The sequence below is a fragment of the Perissodus microlepis genome, chromosome 3, assembly GCF_051167445.1.
Source record: "Perissodus microlepis isolate ML-2025 ecotype Zambia chromosome 3, ASM5116744v1, whole genome shotgun sequence".
Lineage (NCBI taxonomy): Eukaryota > Metazoa > Chordata > Actinopteri > Cichliformes > Cichlidae > Perissodus > Perissodus microlepis.
In genome coordinates this window covers 46297130-46320456 of record NC_140463.1, presented here as the reverse complement: position 1 = coordinate 46320456, position 23327 = coordinate 46297130, and the positions used below count along the sequence as shown (strand labels likewise).

The 23327-nt window shown below is 41.1% G+C and overlaps 1 protein-coding gene across 3 annotated transcripts in view; it reads left to right on the top strand.

Annotated features, from left to right (window-relative positions):
* The window catches only part of pde5ab (phosphodiesterase 5A, cGMP-specific, b), a 113156-nt gene that overhangs the window by 76978 nt on the left and 12851 nt on the right, over positions 1-23327 (top strand). For 2 of the 3 annotated variants that reach the window (XM_084924634.1, XM_084924632.1), the window contains exons 9-16: positions 6002-6110; positions 6190-6274; positions 6613-6788; positions 13637-13696; positions 15976-16122; positions 19797-19922; positions 21200-21294; positions 21388-21475. In XM_084924634.1, the coding sequence (XP_084780760.1) occupies positions 6002-6110; positions 6190-6274; positions 6613-6788; positions 13637-13696; positions 15976-16122; positions 19797-19922; positions 21200-21294; positions 21388-21475 (886 nt within the window). The remainder of the gene's footprint in view (positions 1-6001; positions 6111-6189; positions 6275-6612; positions 6789-13636; positions 13697-15975; positions 16123-19796; positions 19923-21199; positions 21295-21387; positions 21476-23327) is intronic. The other variant, XM_084924633.1, reaches the window with a different exon arrangement.

Sequence of the window (23327 nt, the reverse complement as noted above, 5' to 3'; positions counted from 1 at the left end):
TAGACTACTTCTGCTGTTTCCTTTGGCTGGGTTATGTTTCTCTTGTGTGAAGTAGATAAGTTTGCTAGATCTAGTCTAAGAAAATGAATTACTGAAAGACTGTCAATAAGGCCTCTGCAATGTTCTGAAGACAGTTAAACTTGTCAGGTAGTGATTTCCAGCAGGTGAAAATGCAAGCTCCATGAACACGCACAGCTATGGATTCCAGCTGCTTCGATGTTGCATTAACTGGCATTAACTCAGCCAGTTAATGCAAGACAAACCCAGCTGCTCATTAAAGCTTTCTGGTTTGATTAGAAAATAAAACACTTTCACACCTGAAAGTCCCAAAAATGCATTGTGAATTCTGTCTCGAGCCTACGGATGTATCCGTGTATTTCTGTGGTGTTGATGCTGTGCTGAGCGGACAGCTCCTGACGCTTTTGAAGTGTTGGAATGTGGAAAGCTAACAACGTCCCCCTCACCAGTAGGTGAAGTTATGTTTAGCCAATTACAAGTTGAATCTGGTAGTTGGGGTTGTTAGCTAAGATACCGTCATTAAGAAGCGGCACAACTAATGTGTCTACGCGAGCTAATTTGCGATGTGCACCACTGGTGCGGCCATTTATTTTTTAATGCACCTTCTCAGATTACTTCACTGCGTGTCGTGCCCAGGAATGGACTGGGACAAAAAAATCAGCCCGGGAATTTTGACTAGAGACCGGTCCACCAGGTATTAAAGCCATAAAGCCTTTGAATGAAAGCAAATGCTGTTGTGACAGTGATGTACAGTCTTATTGGTATATGTATGATTTCTATACATTTTACATCAGATAAAAACTTTGGTTGTAAGCTTCAGATAATTATTTAATAACAGCCAGACATTTTAAATGAGAATAAGAAAGTATTTCTTTGTGCCCCCCTTTCCCTGTTAATGCCCTACCTGGCCCCTGGCAAAATTTGCTAGATCCGCCCCTGCACAGTTACCAGCTACCAGCTGTCAGCTACTTAGAAAAGGATCCTGGTGTTATTTGTCTCTCAGAAACAGTTCATAACTTCCCTTCAACTCATTCATGTCACCTAAAAGGTAAACCTGTTTCTCCATCACCTGTTCAGCTCTGATGATTCAGTAAGGACATCTCCTGGTTTCATCTTCATGTTTCCCTCTCACCAGATAACCAAACCGACATCATGACCAGCAGCTTTTACAGCTGTGGCTCCAGCAAACATCAACTGATACTAAATTAATATTAAATAAATTCTAACAACAGCTGATCAAGCTTAAACGTGCTGCTGTTGTTTAGCGCGACATCCGGCAGTTTCCTCTTTCTGGCGCAAAGTGGGCGATAAACAAACAAGAGAGAAAAGCCGATCAGCTGATCATTGATCAGTTTCATGATTGAAGTAGCAACAGGAGAGGGAGAATGAGAGAAGAAGATGCAGCTGACAGCGTAAAGACAGAATAACTCCAGCTTTGTGTCTTTTTCCATTCTAGCTGAAGTACGGGGCAAACTGTGTTCCTTTTCAGCTCAATACGAAACGTGTAATATTTTCTCTGAATGCGGGACGATTCGTCTTTTTACGGGGTGGTTGGCAAACTCTACTAACTTATGAATAAAATAAAGTTCATGCTAGCTAGTTATTACGAGTACGAGTTATTGTAACTGACTGTAAAAAGTCAGCACAACGAAAATAAACTCCACCTAAACTTGGTTTATATCTGACCCAGACAGACTGCAGGTCATAACTTCTTACCTGAAGTTCAGTTCACCTGACACTCAGACCGGCGGCTGCCTCGAGTCTCTCCTCTTGCCTCCCCTTTCTCTCATCCACTCGCTGGCCTCCACCACTTGCTAATGTTACTGAATCTGTGGAAGCTCCGCCATAGCCACCACCAAACAACTGAGTTATTTTTATACACCGGCCAGCATCTGGCCAATCCACCACCTTTGATTGTTTATACCGTTACAAAAAAATAAATAAAAAATCATCGGCCCACCGAGCAAATGCCTGGTATGCCCGATGGCCAGTCCAGCTATGGCCGTGCCATCAGTTAACCCTTCGCGTGCCACAGGTTGCCGACCCCTGCTCTAGATAGAGCACTCTGAGATACTAGCCTAGGACAAGAGCTTCCATCATCCAAGACCGTTCTCGTCCATGATGCATTCGCACTCGGTCTTCAGGGAAACACCATCTGAACCTTGCCTCCACTCGCAGTGATTCAGAGACTCCTGATTTCTTTCCCTGACCTGAAACCCCCCTTTTCCTCCCACGTCACAGAATTCATGCGTACATAGTTATTCTAGTACTTCTTATTATTTTGTACAGTTCATGCTTGCTACTAGCATTCTAGAATATCACATATCCCTCATAGGCCACGTTACATCACAGTGCACAGCTCATAGTCAAGTCATCTTTATTGTACTCTGTAAATAAAGTCTGGTAAATCACGTTCACCAGTGCCTCCATGTGTGATCTACATTTGCGTCTGGTTGTCTTGTTCGGCCTTCGACTGTGATATATTTGACAATAAAGGTCTACTTTGCACAGTCTCCTCTGAACAGTTGATTTAGAGATGTAACTGCTGCTGGAACTCTGTGTGGCATTTATCTGAGCTCTAATCTCAGATGCTGGTGATTTCTGAGGCTGGTGACTGAGATGAACTTCTCAGCAGCAGAGGTGACTCTTGGTCTTCCTTTCGTTTGGTGGTCCTCGTGTGAGCCAGTTTGGTTGTAGTGCTTGATGTTTTCTGCAACTGCACTTGGGGACACATTCAAGTTTAGCAACTTTCCGGACTGACTGACTGTTCCCATCTTCCCATTAAGGAGGCAAAAAATTCCACAAATGAGCCCTGACAAGGCACACCTGTGAAGTGAAAACCGTTTCAGCTGACTATGTCATAAAGCTCATTGAAAGAGGGCCAAGGGTTTGTAGTGCTGTCAACTAAGGAAAAAAAACAAACAAACATATTTACGTGGCTCAAGAGTTGTCAGTTCGTCTTGTAATCGGAAGGTTGCCGGTTCGAGCCCCAGCTTGGACAGTCTCGGTCGTTGTGTTCTTGGGCAAGACACTTCACCTATTGCCTACTGGTGTTGGCCAGATGGTGCAATATGGCAGCCTCGCTTCTGTCAGTCTGCCCCATGCAGCTGTGGCTACAACTGTAGCTGCCTCCACCAGTGTGTGAATGTCAGAGTGACTGAATAGTGGAATTGTAAAGCGCTTTGAGGGTCTCGAAAAGCGCTGTATAAATGCAATCCATTATTATATTTAGATTTATTTATCAATTTTTTCTTTGCTACATAATTCCATATATTTTTCCGCATATATTAAATGTCTGTAGTATGTATCTACAATGTAGAAAGTAGTTAAAATGAAGAAAAAACATAAATGAAAGAGTACATTAAATGTTTATATACTGTCCAGTATGGTGCAGAAACTTAAATAAAGACTTTCCAGTGATCCACGTTCACTGTTGACTATAAGGAAAAATCTGTTGATCATTTTCATAATATAATTGCTAGATTTCATCAAAACATGCTTAACAGTTTGTGTCTCTCATCATGGGGTCCTTTCTGTCATTTGCTAACACATGCTCATATTCCTTCCCAGTCTTACTCACACACCACTTACACCACAGCACTACAGCCAAAATCCATTGGCTTTAACTTTAGCTGACTTTAAGCTTGTGCCATGTTTATATATCCATTTTCCATCATTTCTCATGCAGTATTATAGCTGGACTCTGTGGTTAAACTTGGAGAGACAAAAGATAACAAACAGGGTTATTAAGTGGTGACAGACATGACTGATGGCTTTAGCTCCCAGGTCTGAGCCAGGGCACACTGAACTCAGGTGCGGCTCTCTAGCTCCCCTAGTTTTTATTAGCCAGCAGCTTTATTATTATTTAGTGCTGTTAGCCTAGAGCAGGGGTCGGCAACCTGCGGCTCTTTAGTCTTTAGACTGCGGCTCCTTGGTTTGAGAAAAGAAATTGTAAAAGTATTTAGCTGAAGTGTATTTTATTTGTGTTAGTTCTTTTTATTGAACTTGTAGTTCTAAATTGGAAGATTATCATGATCTTGAAATATAAAAATAAAATGACATTTTATTATTTTTCCTCGCTCAAAATAACACTTGCGGAAGCTGGTATAACCGCTGAAACGCCGTGCATTTATCGAGACTTTCAACCCCAGGTAGGCCAAGTATGGAGAAATGTAAGAAAAGAAAAATATCTGAAGAAAATAGAACATTTAATGATGCCTGGGCAGATTTATTTGCATTTACTTCTGACGAGAGCGGCGTACTATGGCATTATTTTTGTGCCACTACTATGTCAAAGTTGATACTATACATACTACTTAACTGCTTGTTGCTAATTTTGGCTGTTGAAAATACTCAGGGCTGCTGTTACTTCTAAAAGTCAAAGTACTGATACAGCACCACAAAGTCCCCCCTAGTAGAATTAATAGAAAAGGTTGCGCATTTTAAGAAAAAAACAACAACTATTAATTGAGGAAGCAAAAATACTTAATACACATTATGCATGCATATTATGCCATGACCACCACATAATAAATGTTGCCACTCCATAACCAGTAGCAAAGTATGATAGAAACTGCATACTAGAACTCTAATAACTGTTATTTCTCTGCCAGAAATATTAAAATTGATACAAGGCAGAATGGATCCATTTTATGTTGTTTATCCCAAATTCTGACCCTCCCTATTGCAACAGAGACTCATCAACCCAGAGAATGTCTTTCCTATCCTCTGTTGCATAATTTTGGTGAGATGCTCTTCTGCATATCTTGATTGTGTTACCATTGCTTTCCTATAAACTCATCTGGGTATTCTCCTCTGACCTCTGGCATCAATAAGGATAATTGCTTCTTACTGGATATTTTCTATTTTTTTGATCATTCTCTGTATAACTTGGATATGGTTGTGTGGGAAAATCCCAGTAGGTCAGCGGTTTCTGAAAAACTCTGTCTGGTTAGAACAACCATGCCACATTCAAAATCACTCAAGTCACCTTCCTTTTCCAATCTGTTGCTTGGGAGATCTTTTGATATCAGCGTCCCTCAATTCATTGAGTTGATTGGCTTATTACACATTTGTGTTAATAAGTAAATGAACTGGATATACCTAACAAAGTTGCTGGTAAATGTATAAGAAATTATAAGAGTGACCGAAAAATGGGTCTTCTGCTTTCAGTGATATGCGGGCCTATGTGATAAACCATTCTACCATAGCAGTTTTTGGACAAAGCTGTGTCTGTTAAAAGAAATGCTTTTTTTAAAAATGGTCGCCAGGCACATTTACTTAACCGCCCACACCTTGTTTATTTACCTTTTCACAAACACTAATGTAGAACTTTCAGTTTTTGGTTTTAAGTGCAGTTAAATGGTGTAAATATTTCCTGACAAACACGAGTTTCACCATCTGCCCAACAGGCTGCCAGCAGGGTGGTGGCAAACCTGGCAGGGTAATAAATCCAACTCCCCCCCCAAATGTATTTTTTTAACATCTGTTTTAAATTTCATTTGGAGCACTTGAAACCAACAACATTAGTCAGGTTGTTGGTACCTATACATTTAAACAGAGCCTTTTAGACGAATCCAGCTCCAACTGGGAGCTAATATGGTCAGTGCATTGCAGTCAGCGACAAAACACAGGCTGCAAAGCCAGTCAAATTAACAGTCACATGGCAGAGATGGTCCCAGTCATGATGGAATCATCATGACTGGGACCATAATTTTTCAGCTCTTTTTTAGTCTTAAACCCTTGAAATGCAAATGTTTTAACATTTTATACAGTTGTTGCACAATGTTTGTATTTATTTCCGCTTCTTGGAAAATGTCTTCATTTTGGGGGAATATTATGCCTTTTCTCTTTTGTGTTTTATATGTGGTTTTGAGGATAGCCCTTATATGGTATCATAGTGTCCACAAGGGTTCAATGGATTATTCCAAGTGAGCTTGATACTAAAAGCTGAAGCTCTTTCTCTTTGTGTGTTTCTTCTCAGGGGCCACGATAACAGCCAGATTAACTATATGTACGCCCAGTATGTTAAAAACACCATGCAGCCTCTGAACATTGCCGATGTCACCAAGGACCAGCGCTTTCCTTGGACGGTCTGTACGCTTTTCTTTTCTTTTTTCTCTCTTTTTTTTCTTTTCCCAAAGTGAGTAATTATCCATCTTTTTCTCACAGAGTGAAAACCCAGCTCACTCTAGCAATCAGATAAAGAGTTTGCTCTGCACTCCCATCAGGAATGGCAAGAAGGACAAAGTCATTGGTAGGCTTTGCTTTGTTGCCCGAATACAATGTTAGCATTAGCAGTTAGAAAGTAATATTGTGTTCCAACCCTAAAATGGTGGGAATAGATTCCAGCAAACTCATGACCCTAAGTCAGATGTTAGGTATTTACAGATTTTGTTTGACGTTGTTCATTGACTCCAATTCTGGAAGAATGAACTGATCCAATGACAAAATAAAATTGTTGTTATTCTAAAGCTCATAATCTTACCTGAAGGTTTGCTGAATTTACCTTTATATTAGGGCCTATTTAAAGTGAAGTGTTCTATACTAGACATTACCAAATATAAACAGTAATGTGTTTGTGTTTGCATGTAGGTGTTTGTCAGTTGGTGAACAAAATAGATGAAGTGTCAGGCAGCGTCAAGGCATTCAACAGAAATGATGACCAGTTCCTGGAGGCATTTGCCATTTTCTGTGGTCTCGGAATCCAAAACACACAGATGTATGAAACTGTAGAGAGAGCTATGGCCAAGCAAGAGGTCACTCTGGAGGTGAGTCAAGCATAAACTAGGGCTGCCACAAACGATTGTTTTGATAGTTGACTAGTCACGGATTATTTTTGCGATTAGTTGACTAATCAGATCATGCATCCATTGGACGTAAAACGTACAGCTTATTGCACCAGCAGCATCTGCTCTTATATAACTATCATTAGCTTACAGCTTTAAGTGTTTAAGGTAGGTGCTAACTAAAAATAAAGACAAGATGATCGTTTATTAAAATTTTAATGAAATTTGCAGATTGCAGAAGTGTATTATATATCATGTTTAACCTGAGTAGCGAAAGACGGCGGTGGGTTTGAAAACGATTTGCCGGGAGTCCGGTGTTCTCTCTAGTGAGCCTTGAACCACAGCTAGCTATCAAGCTGGTGGGTAACAGACGTCTCCGAAAACGTCGGAGCGCTTTTGATAATATGAGGTGTCCTGATAAACTGAGCAGATATTTGAAGTTTACACGGCTACATTCTTGCCTGAAAATATGTTAAACATTTATTTTGTGACCCAGAAAGAATAATAAGAGTAATATTAAAACGAAGGAGCTGCCGCCATTGTTGGAAACTGAGCAGGACTGCGCTATGAAGGATGGGCCACGAAGTATACACCCGACCCATCCTTCAGATCTGGGGAAATGAAGGGCGCATTTGTCGGCCGCATTTGTCGGAGTCTTCGAATGTGGACAGTCCTTGTACATGCAGTGTTGCCATCTTCTGTTTCAGTCCGTTATTAGACTCTTAAATCTTTCTACTTATTCCTGCGTCTTTTGGGATCTTAGAAAGCTTCAAACCACGCGCCGACTATTAAATTAGTCATCGACGATTTTGACTAGTCGACTCATCGTGGCAGCCCTAGCATAAACACACATATTGTACAAGTCTGTTTCTCCTCCTTTCCAACTCTTAGAAGGATATTGTAGATTTTCTTATTGTTAGCAGCCTGTGCATTTGCATTTGCAAGGCCATTGTTTCAACTAGTGGTTTGAAAAGACGTTACAAAAAAAATAAAGGAACGAAAAAAAAGGAATTTTAAGCCCCATTTTCACTAAAATGAATCTTTGTAGAACTTTAATTCACATGAATACTTTTCAAGGGGAAAAAAAGTCTTTCACACTACATTCTCTAGATGAGTAAAAATAATTTGTATGAAAAGCATATTTTTTGTTGCATTAGCTTGAATGTTCTTTTTCCATTGTAGCCTACGATCCACCTGACTCACTCTCTCACTCATATTTTGTGACAATTATGAATGTGATGCGATGTGAACTACTACTTTTTCTCCCCAGAAAACAACCAAAAACATCCTACACTGGCATTTTCTGCAATCTAAATAGGCTCAAATGTGCATGCCAATTAAAGCAAACTTCTAGGTGTAGGGCAGGAATGTGATCTGAAGTTTTTGAGCCATTCCTTCTTCTCTGTCACACAACTGTGCAAGTGGTTTTCAAAGCTTTAAAAGCAAAATGTTTTCTCATTTTCCTTGTTATTACAGGTTATTACATCATTACAGTTCTTGTAATGTAACATTGTAATGAAACTGAATTTCATCTTGCTATCAAAAGGAATGACAACCATTACCTATATATAAATATTGTATAGTATTCTGAGATTTCCCTTCATTTTTCTAGTGAAGTATCTTCTCATCTCTCTGTTGGAGACACAAGTATCTAAGCTGATGTTAATTTTGGTGAACTGCATTTATCGATGGCTGTCAGCCCCTTAGTTCACTGCAGAATCACAGAAACTGCATCTGAAATCTCTTACATTCCACTTTTTTTGGAGCACTAGAATTATCTTAATTTGTTCTGCATCTAAAGACTGCAATCAGATCTTCTTCTTTATGCACGATGTAATGTGGATCATTTTCCAGATGTCGGTATTTGACTCAGCAGCTGGTTGGCTGGTGATGACGGTTAGTTACCAGTGAACTGTAAACATGAGTTAAAACCACACAAGTATTAGACAGCTGTAGCCTTAAAATGTTGAAAAATATTACATTTTAAATGCAACAAACAGGAGATGAAATCATTTCAAATTAGTCAAAATTGTCCACAAATCCAAAATGAACACTGGTCATTTGGACTCTGAGTCAGGACACCAATCAGTTGCTGTAGATGGCACAGCAGTGAGCTGTGTTGATGAGGAGGTGAGCAGATTAATCTTTTGTGACATTTAACTGTCGGCTCTGTCCTAAAACACAAGCAATCACAGCATGTTTTCTGGACTTCAAAGACATAATTTAATATTTAATGTCTCTTCCACATAGAGAGGATCAATGAGCACTTCTAATAGAACAAACATTTTTGTCCAAGTTCCAGTGTCAGCAATCACGTGACATCAGACACACTTTTGATTCTAAAGGAGAATCTCCACTGTCACAGTGGGGAGGCTTTGATGACACAACAACACATTTATGTGGACAGTTCTGAAAGCATATGAAAGGCAGCCACTGGATTACAGACAGGGAGAAATAATAAGTTTTGCAGTCAAAGGAGCTTGCAAAGAAAAGCGTCTGGACTTCTTTAAGTTACTTGAAGACGTTTCACCTCTCATCCGAGAAGCTTCTTCAGTTCTAAGGTCAAATGGTGGAGAGTCCCAGATATAAACCTAGTGGGAGTATCCCCCCACAGAGGGACAAAAGGACCCCCTGATGATCTTCTAATTGCCTGAGCCAAGGTGTGAAACTGGGTGTGGGTCCCAATCAGCCAGAGTTTCGGGTGTGTTCATTGTGAAACCTGGCCCCACCTTATCATGCGAATTCCTGAGGTCAGATGGCCCAGGATGTGAGTGGGCGTTAAGGCGTCTGGGAAGGGATCTCAAAACTGGATTATAGATGGCAGAGAGTTGGTGTCGTAAACCCCCGCCTCTGTTCAAAGATGGTCGCTCACAGTGGACATAGATGGCTTCTTTCACTCCTCTTTCAAACCATCTGTCCTCTCTGTCCAAAATGTGAACATTGGCATCCTCGAAAGAGTGTCCTTTATCCTTAAGATGCAGATGGACTGCTGAGTCTTGTCCTGTGGAGGTGGCTCTTCTGTGTTGTGCCATGCGCTTGTGAAGTGGCTGTTTGGTCTCTCCAATGTAGAGGTCTGGGCATTCCTCGCTGCACTGTACAGCATACACCACATTGTTAAGTCTGTGTTTTGGCGTTTTGTCTTTCGGGTGAACCAGTTTTTGTCTGAGCGTGTTGCTGGGTCTGAAATGCACCGGGATGTCATGCTTGGAGAAAACTCTCCTAAGTTTTTCTGATACACCGGCTACATAGGGGATGACAATGTTGTTGCGTCTGTCCTTCTTATCCTCCCTCGTTGGTGTCTGGTCTTCTTTTCTGTGCCTCTTTGCTGACTTTAAGAACGCCCATTTAGGATAGCCGCACGTTTTGAGTGCTTCCTTTACATGTGTGTGTTCCTTCTTTTTTCCTTCAGGCTTAGAGGGAACATGTTCTGCCCGGTGGTGTAGGGTCCTAATTACTCCAAGTTTGTGTTCCAAAGGGTGATGGGAGTCAAAGAGGAGGTACTGGTCCGTGTGTGTGGGCTTCCGGTAAACTTCGATGTTGAGTTTGCCGTTCTCTTCAATGTGCACAGCGCAGTCCAGGAAAGGCAAACAGTTGTCCTTTGTGTCTTCCCTGGTGAACTTGATGTTTTTATCCACAGCGTTAATGTGCGCAGTGAAGGATTCCACTTCTTGTGTCTTGATTTTGACCCAGGTGTCGTCCACATATCTGTACCAGTGGCTGGGTACTCTTCCTTTGAAAGAGCCAAGAGCCTTCCTTTCCACTTCCTCCATGTAAAGGTTGGCTACAATAGGTGACACGGGGGAGCCCATGGCACAGCCATGTTTTTGTCTGTAAAAGCCTTCGTTGTATTTGAAATATGCAGTGGTGAGGCAGAGGTCTAACAGTGTGCAAATCTGATCGGGTGTGAAGTTGGTCCTGTCCTCCAAGGAGCTGTCTTCTTGTAGTCGTTTTCTGACAGTCTCCACGGCCTCCGTGGTGGGTATGCAAGTGAAGAGAGAGTAAACTTAAAGAAGTCCAGACGCTTTTCTTTGCAAGCTCCTTTGACTACGATGACCTGGATGACTGAGAACCTTCACAGACAATAAGTTTTGCAATGTTTGCTGCAGGGCATGAGTAGGAACAAAATGGATAACCAGTTCCATGTCCTTCATCATGTTCTCACTGAGCCATTAATCACACTATTTTATGTTTTTAAGCTTGAACAAAACAAAGGAGCTCTTCTTATTTTTAGGAGAATGCCATTGTGTTTTCACATATGTGAATATGTGATAATATATGTGAGACAATGACATTTTCATAAAAATGCACTTCCATTCTGAGCTAAGAAGCTACAGTGAAAGATCTTTATTTGTAAATTTGTATCAGTTATAACAGTGACAGCCAGTGCTGTCAGGACACCAATCAGTTGCTGTAGATGGCACAGCAGTGAGCTGTGTTGATGAGGAGGTGAGCAGATTAATCTTTTGTGACATTTAACTGTCGGCTCTGTCCTAAAACACAAGCAATCACAGCATGTGATTTGCCCTGTTATGTTTAAGGGCAAAAGAAGGAACAACACGTCTACATGGCTTCTGTAATAAAACAGCAGTCAATGAATTTGCTCCAATTAAAGCCACATGATACTGAAATATTACAAAAAATGTCTAATTAAAAGCTGATGGGCTCTGAGAAATTCACCTGTATTGTCATGTAGCGAGAGGCAGATAAAACTAGAAATCACAGCTTTATTGCTGGCACAAAAGGCAATGGGAAAAAAGCTAAACTATAACAGAGCATGGGAGGATCTAGCTGACTGACTACAGACCAACAACAAGCTGAATTGACAAACAAACTGAATTCACACACACAATGAGGGAGAATGTGATGATGAACAGAGGGAGATGCAAACAATATACACACAGGAGGGTGATTAAGGAAAGCAGACACACCTGGAGAACACAGCTTAAAAGAATCATAACTAACAAGACAGGGGAAGCAAAACAGAACATCACATGCACAAGACACGAGACTCAAAAGAAAACAGGAAGTAACACTGACACAGACACACACACACACACAGAAACTCAAGACTAAGACGTGAAGTTGACACTGGGACTGGGAACATACACAGAGACGTTTACAAACTGGGGAGACAAAGGGACGAAACACAAAGAGATGAACATGGGAACAGGAAGGGAGAAAACACAGGGCCAGGACTACAAAGGTATTCACAGAGACAGAACACAGAGAGACCAGGTAGAAACAGGGACATGACTGGGGAGAAAGGAAGTAAACAAACACAGGGACACTGATGACAGGATACTGAGATGAGACAGAGATAGATTGGAAACGAATGGGAACAAAGATAAAACAAGAACCAAGAGTTTAAAATAACAAACTTGGAAGACTAGTGAAATACAGAACTCAAAACTAATACAAAATTTGAATATAAACATTTAATACATTTAAAAGAATGAATACAGAGTCCAGAACAACCTTAAAAACTGGGTCGAAGACCCAAGACCATGACACGTATCAGAAGATGTTCTCTGATCTTCTTTAGGGTCCTAGATCCAGTATCAACAAAAAGAAGAGCTGTAATGTGTATGGATCCAAAATTAACCAGACAACATGCGTGCATCAAGTGCAAGAAACACACAGCAAAATGAAATGTTATGACTATGATTTCTGTCCCCTAAAGGAGAGAAATGAGTTGTCGTTGCCCCCACACTTGGGGGCTGACCCTTATAAATTTCACCTCTCAAATGGTAAACAGCTGCCACAGTTCTGGGTGGATCATCCCTCTTCCCACCTGAGAGAGGAGGTCCCTGTAGAGAAAAAGCTGCCAGACTGATTATCTCTGCATATCATGGCCACTGACAGGCCTTTAGAATCAGAAAACAGCTCCGCTGACACACTCCCCTTTGAATTGGTGGTGTCATTTACACTGGGGGAAATGCACACAGCAGAGAGTGATGCAGCTTTAACAGGGAAAGGCGTACTTACTGAAGCTGCTATGAGTCCTATCATGCAGAAAGGCTAAGGTGCTCCTCTCTCAGTGAGGAATTAATGCTATCTTCGTAAAGATGTAGAGAGCAAAAAGATAACTTCACCAGGCAGCAGCATCAGGAATTTGTAGGATTATGCTGTTGAATGCATATACACATATCAGCAACTGTTTGCGGTCCGGATCTATGGCCACTTGAAAAGAAGTATCTGTTAGATCGATTGCTTTATACCAATCCCCTGGTCCAACTGCTGTTGGACTTGGAAGGAGCTTCCTACACTCAGAAGGGAGAAGGTCCACCCGACCGACAAGCACTGCAAAAAACACTGATTGTATTTTCATCTGTTGGTAACTAAAAATAGTAAACACAAGATTCAGTTGCTGTGTTTGACAGTGTACTCCTCTTCATAAAGGATTCTTTTTTATTTTGGATTTGACTGACATCTGGTTGATGAGTAGTGCCACTTTTCTTTTTTATAGCCTGTCAAAAGCCTGTTGAGCTGTCCGTTTCATTTTGACAGCCTGCAAGTATCAGAGCCCACTTTTTTTTTCTTTATAATTTCCAAAAGTCTCTGAACGTGGCATGTTTACATCTTTATACTGATGTCCATGCACTGTGCCTGCTAAATAAAAGAAAGGCAGAATGTCCAGTCAGTCAGACATATTTGTATTTGCTGAAATAATCGCAAACTGAGTGCTGCCACAAAGCAGACTACAGACTGTTCTCAGAGAACAGCAATATAGGCAGTGTAAGTGTGCTTTCTACAGAAAATCCGATACTTGTGCAATAATCATATCTTTTATTTCTGCAAAACTCATGTTTTTTTAAATACATGTGTTGCAGGTCTTGTCGTATCATGCCTCTGCTGCAGATGAAGAATCACGGGAACTCCAGGTAGCTGAAGTAAATTGAAATGCATTAATTTAACATTATACACTTAGCATGGAAAGACAGAAACACAGGCAGGTGATGTTGTTAAGAGAAAGAAGAAATGGGCTTTGTGTAGAAATAACATCTTAGGCTGAATCAGTAAGAAAGTATGGGAACTACATGGGCCCAAAGATATTTGGCATGTAGACTGAAGCAGACGGGGATCAAACCACCAGCCTTCCAGTTAGCAGGTGATCTGCTCTACCACCTGAGCTACAGCCATCCATGACTGAGTATCTCAGAGATAAGCTGAGATACTCAGTCATTTGGGAGAGGCTTACAGTAGAGTGGCTACTCTTCCACATCAAAAACAGCCACTTTTGATGGTTCTGGCATATCCTGGATTCCTCTTAGGTGACATGTTTTGGATATGCTAAGGATATGCTAGATAGATTATCTATCTATCAGTGGGATTTGTAATGCCACAGTTAGGGATGGGTATTGATAAGATTTTCACGATTCCGATTCCATTTTCGATTCTGTTTAACGATTCGATTCTTTATCGATTCTCTTATCGATTCTTATTTTTAAAAAAGGAGAACACTAAGGTCGATTAGCTTAGAACTTTGTTTTATATCTTCTCTTTGAACAAGACAGACATTTAGGAGTAACATGGCCTTACAAACCCAACAGTGAGATCTTAAGAGATCCACAGCCTACGGCTCTTCAATGGGGTGTCACAGGGTCCCCAGGAAAAAAATTGTAAATGTAAAATAATAAAATAAATATTCTTCTGTAGCAATAACAAAGTATAACATAAATTATTGTGTAGCAATTACACAAGAATATCCAGTAATGTCCCTGCCTACAATTAAACACATTCACTTACTGAAAATCGGGGGCATCTGCTGTGGCAGCCTTTTACCGCAAACTTAGTCACTGCTCGGTGATATTCGTCTATCCTGGCCTGAAAGGAGACGCTACCGGTAGACTGCAGCGACAACTGCCAGCATCTGAGCCATCCAGACTCTGTCTCTCTCATCATGGTCACCTAAATGCACAGTAATGGCAGGTTTTGTAATGAGGCAGATCTCACTAACATAATATGCACTGTTAGTTGATTATTTATCTGCCGCATTAACGGGAGAGGACGTGCAAACGTTACCGCTGCTGCTGGGTTAAGATTCACGAGCCCGGAGCGGAATTAAAAACACAACATTCATTTAAGGTTATTGTGTGTTTTGTGAGCAAATGGTTTTGCATATTCGTAGTGTTTCCTCCCTTAAATGAAATATCTACTTTGCAAGTTGCCCTGTTGTCATCCGTTCTCGTAAAGTATAACCAAACTTTTGAGCGTTGAGCTTAGGCGCCGTGTTTCCTGTCAGGTAAATGATGCTCCGCAACGTGGTGACGTCATTCAGGGCGACTGGAATCGATAAGGGAATCGTTTGCAAAAATGGCAAACAATTCCAAGGAATTGAAACAGTGGGAACCGGTTCTCAACAAGAACCAGGTTTCGATACCCATCCCTAGCCACAGTATCCCCCTGGAACACATGGAGGAGAATGAATTGACGGACGGATGGAGTTTTGAATCCATGTGTCTTGTTTAGGGGGACATTAGCACTTAATTTGATAATGTTGGTGGTAATATATCTGGTGATAATATATACTTCTCTTCAATGGAGTTGGATCATTAATATGATTCTTTCTACTATTAGTATTTTGTGTCTAATTTAAATATTTTTGAGCAAATCGTGTATGAATGAACCCCACAAATCAACCAAAAAAAGAATAAAGGATATTCCAAGTGATTTTGAGTAGCTCATTTGTAGCATCTAACTGGCTCATTGACTTCAAGGTACCTCTTAAAATATGAACTAATTAGAGCAGCCCATCTTCCCCACCAGCACTAACAGTGGCACTGCTTGACCATCTGAAAGGGTCCTGCTCTCTTCCCCTCTCCTTATAGCAAACTGGCTGAACTAATAGCATAGCCTGATTAAGTGTCCTCCCTTGGGCACAAGAGAGAGGATGTGTCACTTGGTAACTAGGACACAGAATTGATTATTTTGGTACATTCTCTACTCAAGAGGTAGCTACATACTGTATATTTGGCACATTGCACACCTCGTAACTGCATTTTAAATTAAAGTTGCTTCTGTAACAGCAACAGAATTAAGAATTGAGATTTGAATCTGATTAATATGTAATCATTAGTCTTTAGTTCAACTATATAATGCAGAATTTCTGAATTTGAAGCCTGTTGTTTTTCCTGCTGTTTGCATGTATATATTCTGTGTGTGTTTGAAGTTAGCAACCATTCCATCAGCCCAGTCGCTCCATCTTCTGGACTTCAGCTTCAGTGACTTTGACTTGTCAGATAGTGAAACCACGCTGGCTACTGTGCGGATGTTTGTTGACCTCAACCTGGTCCAAAACTTTCAGATGAAGTACACGGTAAGAACTGACCTGGGATTTTACACAAACAGGTTAGACTTAACATGTGCTCGATTAAAATCCATGAGAACTGCAAACTTGCTTTAAAAATACCACTCAGGCCTTTGTTTCAGAGGCAACTAAGGTGATGCTCTGTTCCCACTGCTCTTCTGCATAGGCCTCAACCACCTAAGCCAGCTCATCACTAAGAATGAATACAGATATAGATTCAGTACTGATTTAGGTCAAGCTGAGTGACCACTAGTCACCTCCTGTACAAGCTCTATGCCAGTAAGACTTACTGATTCACCTCACCAGCCAAATGTTTGCAAAAAGAAGAAAGGGGATCCGGATTGAAGGGATGAAGTTCTCAGAAGGGAGAATAGCAGATGTAGAGGACAGCTTCAACTACCTGGGTATCCCACAGGCCAACAGGAACCATGATGAATATGCACTAAGTTAAGCCACAGCCAAATAAGGTAAGACAGGTGCTGAGAAGCCAGTTGAGTGTTCGGAATAAGAATCTGAGCCATCAGTACATACATCCTACCAGTCATCAGATACCCTGCAATAATAAGCTGCCAAAAGGAGGTTATTACTATGTCAACGCACAAGAATTCCCCACAGTGCATGGTAGTCTTCAAGCAACAAGCAACGGAAGTAGGGAAGTCAAGGATTAATGAGTGGCCAAGCTACAATTCAGGATGAAACACTGATCATACACAAATAAATCAGGAAGATGGACATCCTGGCATAGACTTTCCTGAGGAGGCTGAGGAGTGTGATCCCCCTATATTTGGAGCACACCCTCTGGTCCCCCTTCTTGAACATGGAAACCACCACCCCACTCTGCCAATCCAGAGGTACCGCCCCAGATCTCCTCAAGACATTGCAAAGGCATGTTAACCAAGACAGCCCTACAACATCATGCAATGGAGGCGCTCAACATGCTCCATTCGGACTCAGTGTCCCCAGTCTCCCTCAGAATGTTGCCGAAGCTCTAACAGAGGTGAGAGTTGAAGCTCTTGTGGACCAGGGCCTCAGCTAGGCATTCCCCATCTCACCCTCACTATATGTTTGGGTGTATCAGGTCTGTCCAGCATCCTCCCCGGCCACCTAATCCAACTCACTACCAGGGGATGATCAGTCGATAGATCTGATGATATGATTACAAAATCGACCACTGACCTGGTGCCACATGGGGTTCATTATGGACAAACTGTGGTTTGCACAGAAGTCTAGTAACAGAACACTGCTTGGTTTCAGGTCAAGGATTGTTCCTCCCAGTCACGCACTCTAGGTCTCATTGTCATTGCCCAGATGAGCACTGAAGTCTCCAAGTAGGACGACAGAGTTGCCGGGTGGATCATCCTCAAGCACCCCACCCAGGCACTTGAAGGAGACCAGGTACTCTGAACTACCATTTTGCATATAAGTGCAAACAACAGTCAGTACCCGTTCCTTGACCTGGAAGCACAAGGAACAAACCATCTTGTTCACTGGGAAAAAAACAAGATACTGGCAGCAAGCTGGGGGATACCAGGATACCCACTCCAGTCACCCGGCTCTCACCAACGACAACTCCAGTCTGCCACAGAGTCCAGCCCCTCTCCAGGAGACTGATTCCAGAGCCCAAACTGTGCATGGAGGTAAGTCCGACTGTATCTAGCCAGTATCTCTCAACCTCACGCACTAGCTCAGGTTCCTTCACCACCAGAGAGGTGGCGTTCAATGTACCTGTCGGCAGCCTCGGTAGTCGGGGATCAGTCCAGCTTGAGGGTCCTGCTCAGTCTCTTTGCTATTCCCAGGACTATGCGCTCGTGGACAGAGATCTGGGATGTTGTTCCTGGGATCTGCTGGAGGCACTTGTTGTGTTTGGGATTCACTGGTCTGATTTGCCACAGGAACCACTGTTGCCTTCAACCTCCACATCCTCCTCTCTCTTTCTCTCTCTCTCTCTCTCTCTAGATATATATATGTTTGTAAACAATAGGCCACACTTATATAGTCCAAATGACATTCTGATATCTTTGCTGTTAATGCTGGTGAGGTGGATCAGTGAGTCTTGCTCAATACTGGCATACAGCTTGTACAGGAGGTGACTTGGTGCTCATTCAACTTGACCTACGATTTAAATAGAGCTAAAGCGTTTTGGGTTTTTTTTTGTTTTTTTTCAAAGGCTCAGCTACTGTACATGCACTTCAAGCCAAACCATTCATAATCTTAAGAGAACTAGCCTTAAAGTAGCTCTTATTGTGCAGCAACAGATATTTTACTCAGAGTAGAAGGTTTGACTTTAAAAGGGCAACACAGAAACAACCAATATCTTCAGTGTATATGATGAACTGTTGCAAAAAAAACAACCTCCTTTTTGTCAGCAACATTAAACCATTACATTATGAGCAAATGTGTTGGAGGACAAATAAATGCATTTACAGCTGAAGAAGTATCATCACACAACAGTATCACACAACAGTATCATGCACATAAAACAATACCCCTCCAAAAGTCACTGACACGAGACTGTGTCGGTGACTCTGTTATTGCTGTCTGTTAAACCCAATTCTCTGCTCATCTGACTTTTCCTTGGCGCCAGCATCAGCAGATCACTGGCAGGATTGGCTCTCCAACTTTAGGTGCTCTTGGTGGCTGACCCCTGGGTGCCTGCGGGGAGAGGCCTCACAAAAAGAAACTTTGACTGGAGGAAGTTATGGCCCTCCAGCAGTGCAGGCTGTCAGTTTAACTTTCACACCAATAGCTGACAAACTGGCCATCCCAGAGCATCACACCCTGGAAGCTGAACTGCACACCAAGTCATGATTTGATTGCAATCCTAACATGTTATACAGACACTCATTCAAGTCTGAGATCAAATTATAATGTTTCCTATAGAGAAAATGAGGCCCGATTTCATTAGATGAATAATAATTTGGATTCTCGTGGTGCCTCAGATTGGAATTAGTTTTATTCACAGTGTGGTCATGACGAGCGTGCAGCTTAGCACCCTGCCAGCACATCAGGGCTCTCTGCTTTGTTACTGCTAAGTGTTCACTTTCGGAAATGGCAAAGAAAATGACCCTGTGCTTGTCACATTTGCCTTTACTTTCAATTGCTAAAAATTGTACCCCACTTACAATGTACTGCTTTAGTTTGTTTTTCATTTTCTTTTTGGTCCCATTGTACGTGTTGTGTTCTTGAAAAAACATTGTTCCTCTAGCATAAATTCTGTAGAGAATAATTTAACTTATAATTAATTATTATTATCTTAACTTAAATTAGTTTGTACTAGTATTAGTTCGTAAAGACATGATGGCTTGGCTGTCTGTGTCAGTCATCTTCTAAGTGCTCAGCACATTAAAACCACACTGACTGTAGTAAGATCTTATTGATCATAAATGTCAACCCTTTTTATTTTAACCTGTGCCATAGTTTGTATCTCAGTGGACACAAATTTAAAAATGATCCCTGGTTGCTGTTGCTGTGGCCTTAGCCTTTTTCACCCCTTAGAAATGTGTCCCTTGTTGTAGGAAACTTACTTTCAGACAGATAGAAGCAGGGTAGTATTCTGCATACAAATAGCAGTCAATTTAGAATGATTCTCTCTACAATCAGGCGATGCAAAGAACAAAACCAAATTAAATTTTGTATATGCTTTTACTTTGCAACATTTTTATAACACTGGCTCTCTTCTGCAGAGTTTATGTCAGTGGATTATGAGTGTTAAGAAGAACTACAGGAAGAATGTGGCCTATCATAACTGGAGACATGCCTTCAACACAGCCCAGTGCATGTTTGTTGTCCTCAAGTCAGGGCACTTACAGGTAAGTGCAGTCAAAAAATATAGTCATTGATTCCCAGAGCATTCTCATTCCCAACACGTAACATACCGAGGATTTTCCAAGGCATCTCATAGTAACAGTAACAGTAATCTTGCTGCAAAGGGCAACCACTTTTTTTCTAAGTAATCCAACGTGTTTTATTGTCATTTTACATATTTACAGTTTGTCAGAGCCACTTGCTACTACATTTGAAAGCAAAGTGTACCTTTTTAAAATAATTTTTTAATGTGTAGTAATGCAATGTGACACTAGTCAAATGTCCACTTGTACAGAACTTGTACTGAGGTAAAGAAAAATGATAGAGAATATTTTAGCAGATGCAAGAACTTTGCTGTTTCAGATAGTTAATAAAGCTGTGAATGGTTGTTTTTAACCCAAACCATTCTTTTTTCTGACCATGCATTAAGTGCTTCTGGTCCTAAAATGTAAAAAGTACCGGTAGTCGTTGCCTGACAAATTCAAATCAAACCTCACCAAACTTAATATGAAATCAAAGTCCAAAACAAAAGTCTAAAACTTAAAATGAAGTAAAATGCTAACACCCCCTCATTCACCTTTTTTCAGTTATTTGTGCGTTTTTTTGGCTCTTTTTGAGTGAGGTGAGCCATAAAAACCATCTCTTTTAAAAAGAGCCTAAATTCCAATTAAGAATCCTTGGCAAGGATTCCAGAATACCCACCCATTTGCACACCTACTACTCTACCACATTTATCCATAATGTAGTTATGAATCAGCAGTTACTTGCTGAAACGTCTAAGTTATCTCACAACAATACAACCTTGAACAACAAAAAAAGCAAAAAAATGCACTTGCTTGTGTATTTTTAAAAAAGATTGTTAGTTTTACATGATTTCCAATTAATAGACTGAATTATATATGATTTACCCTATTATGGATGATCAGACAGATTTGAAGGACCCCAGCACACTGCCAAGAGCAAAAATCATTCGGGAAACATGTCGTTACATGTTTCCCGAATAATTTTTGATTCGGGAATAATTCACATTATAAAAACTAGTGATTTTTGTATGCAAAATTGGCAGCTGGCTGCATAAAAGCTTTTGTGTCATATGCAGAACCAGCTTTGATGTCCACTCCAGGGTGCATGCTGAGCACCCACACTGCCAAAAGTCTATCATAACAGCATTGTGTACACAACTGTATTTTTTGGTTTGGTTGTGGAGGCAGTATCTGTTAACCTGCTACCATTTTTCCCGCCTTCCTTCCTTGCCTTAATGTACTTATTCATCTCCTAACAGAGCTATATGAGTGATTTGGAGGTGCTGGCTCTAATGATTGCAACACTCTGCCACGACCTGGACCACAGAGGAGTCAATAACTCCTACATACAGAGGTACATCAGAGAGCATGAGTCACAGAGGTGTGTGCATGATCATATATGCATGCGTGGGAGCACACTATTCACCCTCAGTTTCTTCTTCTCCAGGAGTGACCACCCACTGGCCCAGCTCTACTGCCACTCCACCATGGAGCATCACCACTTCGATCAGTGCCTCATGATCCTCAACAGCCCTGTAAGCACTTGCTCACTCACACACGCGCTCATATGTAGGAAGCCTTCTAGTCAGACTATCATTCTTCTCTCTACTCTATTCCTCTACTTGCCACCTGTGTAATTACATAAAACATTAGTACAGAATGGCTTCTTACTTTGTCTAATAAGCAGCAGGTGTGAGTAGACAACTTATATTATGGGCTTTTTACATTCCTTCAGAAAGGCCTTCAGGAATAAAGATGTGGTGTGGTTCAACCATTGCCTCACAATAAAATTCTGACACTGCATCCACAAATGCTAATTAAAAATTTCCCAAAATAAACGTAAAATATATAGAAAAAAATTCAGACACATTTGGATATTTGGTCATGGACACAAACAGCTGGAGACCTGACAGCCGAGTAGTCAGTCCTGTTATCCCGTCGTTAAGTGATGACGTGACGAATCCTACTTCCGGGCCTAAAGTAGTCTGCGTTTAATATGGCTTTTGTGTTGTTAACATGTTTAATGTTATGTATTTTCTTCTATGTAATCTCAAAAAGCTCCTAAAACAGTCAGTGATCACTGTTGACCTCCCTCGGCTTTTATTACCGCTAATCATTTATTTAAGCTCAGTTTTTAAAACCTTAGGATGTAACTACAGCCCAGCCCATGCAGCAGTATATGAATGACTAACCTCGTATTGTGGATGCATTATCTCAGTTGTTCTCCTGGCTGAAGTTTGGTCCTTTTACAGCATCCTGCCATGCGATTACATTTGTTCCTGACCACCGAGAACACTCACGTTAACTTTTGAGTGGAAAAAAAGTTAGCTTGTTTATATTATGCTAACATAGCTGTGTCGCTAGCGGTCACGTAGCACATGATTATATACCAGCTAGCCAAACTTCAGTAACCCTACAAACGTCTTCATTTATGTTGGAAGTGATAACAGAGCTGTACGTTTTAATTTGTTTCCAAAACCCCACAGTCAGGACATGCTATATTGTATTTAGATAGAAGCTAGCGAGCTAACTTCCTGCTAACTTCTAACTCCGTTAAATGTCATAAATTCCGTTTTCATGGATGCCTGGATGTTAAACTCAATTGTTACACCTGGTAGAGCAGAACGCTGATCATTTTATTAAAGATGAAAGACTTTAGACAGTTTTTCAACTCTCAGTAATGCCATAGTAATCGTTTGATATATGGACCTGCAGCGGAGTTTAGGCCCAGACACGGCTAGTGACGTCAGACTTAACGACCGGATACTTTTTTTGAAGTCCGCTACTTTGGGTGCAAGCATAGTTGGTGCACTGTGATCTAAATTCTTCACATACAAGTCTCTATGGTCACAAAAATAGGCAGGCATCTCGACCTCCTCACAGACCCTTGTGCTTACTATCTGATTAAACTTATGTGGTTTAAACTTATGTGGAATATTTCATAGCAAGGAAATTTCATACCGACTGGGATCCTATCCTATGGTACAACGCTGGAATTCACAGAGCTCCTGAGACCGACCCATTCCTTCACAAATGTTTGTAGAAGCACTCTGCATCGCTTGATTTTAGACACCTGTGGCCATGGAAGTGATTTGGATGGATGAGTAAATACTTCTAAAGCCCTTGTTAACGTGTACCATCTTCTACTGTATTGTTGTGTTTTATAGCCCATTTAGATAATCAGACATTCATCAACTCCCACAGGCAGCAGAACCAGCATTAACAAAAGAAGCTTACAAATTTGTTCTTTGGTACTAAACGCTAGCTATCCTGCCTACACCAGAATGCCTCCTCTTTTAAACTGCACTGCATACTGATAGATGGAAATACAGACTGTAACTAGCATCACTAATACAGGAGCAATACTAGGAAGACAGAGGGAGCAAA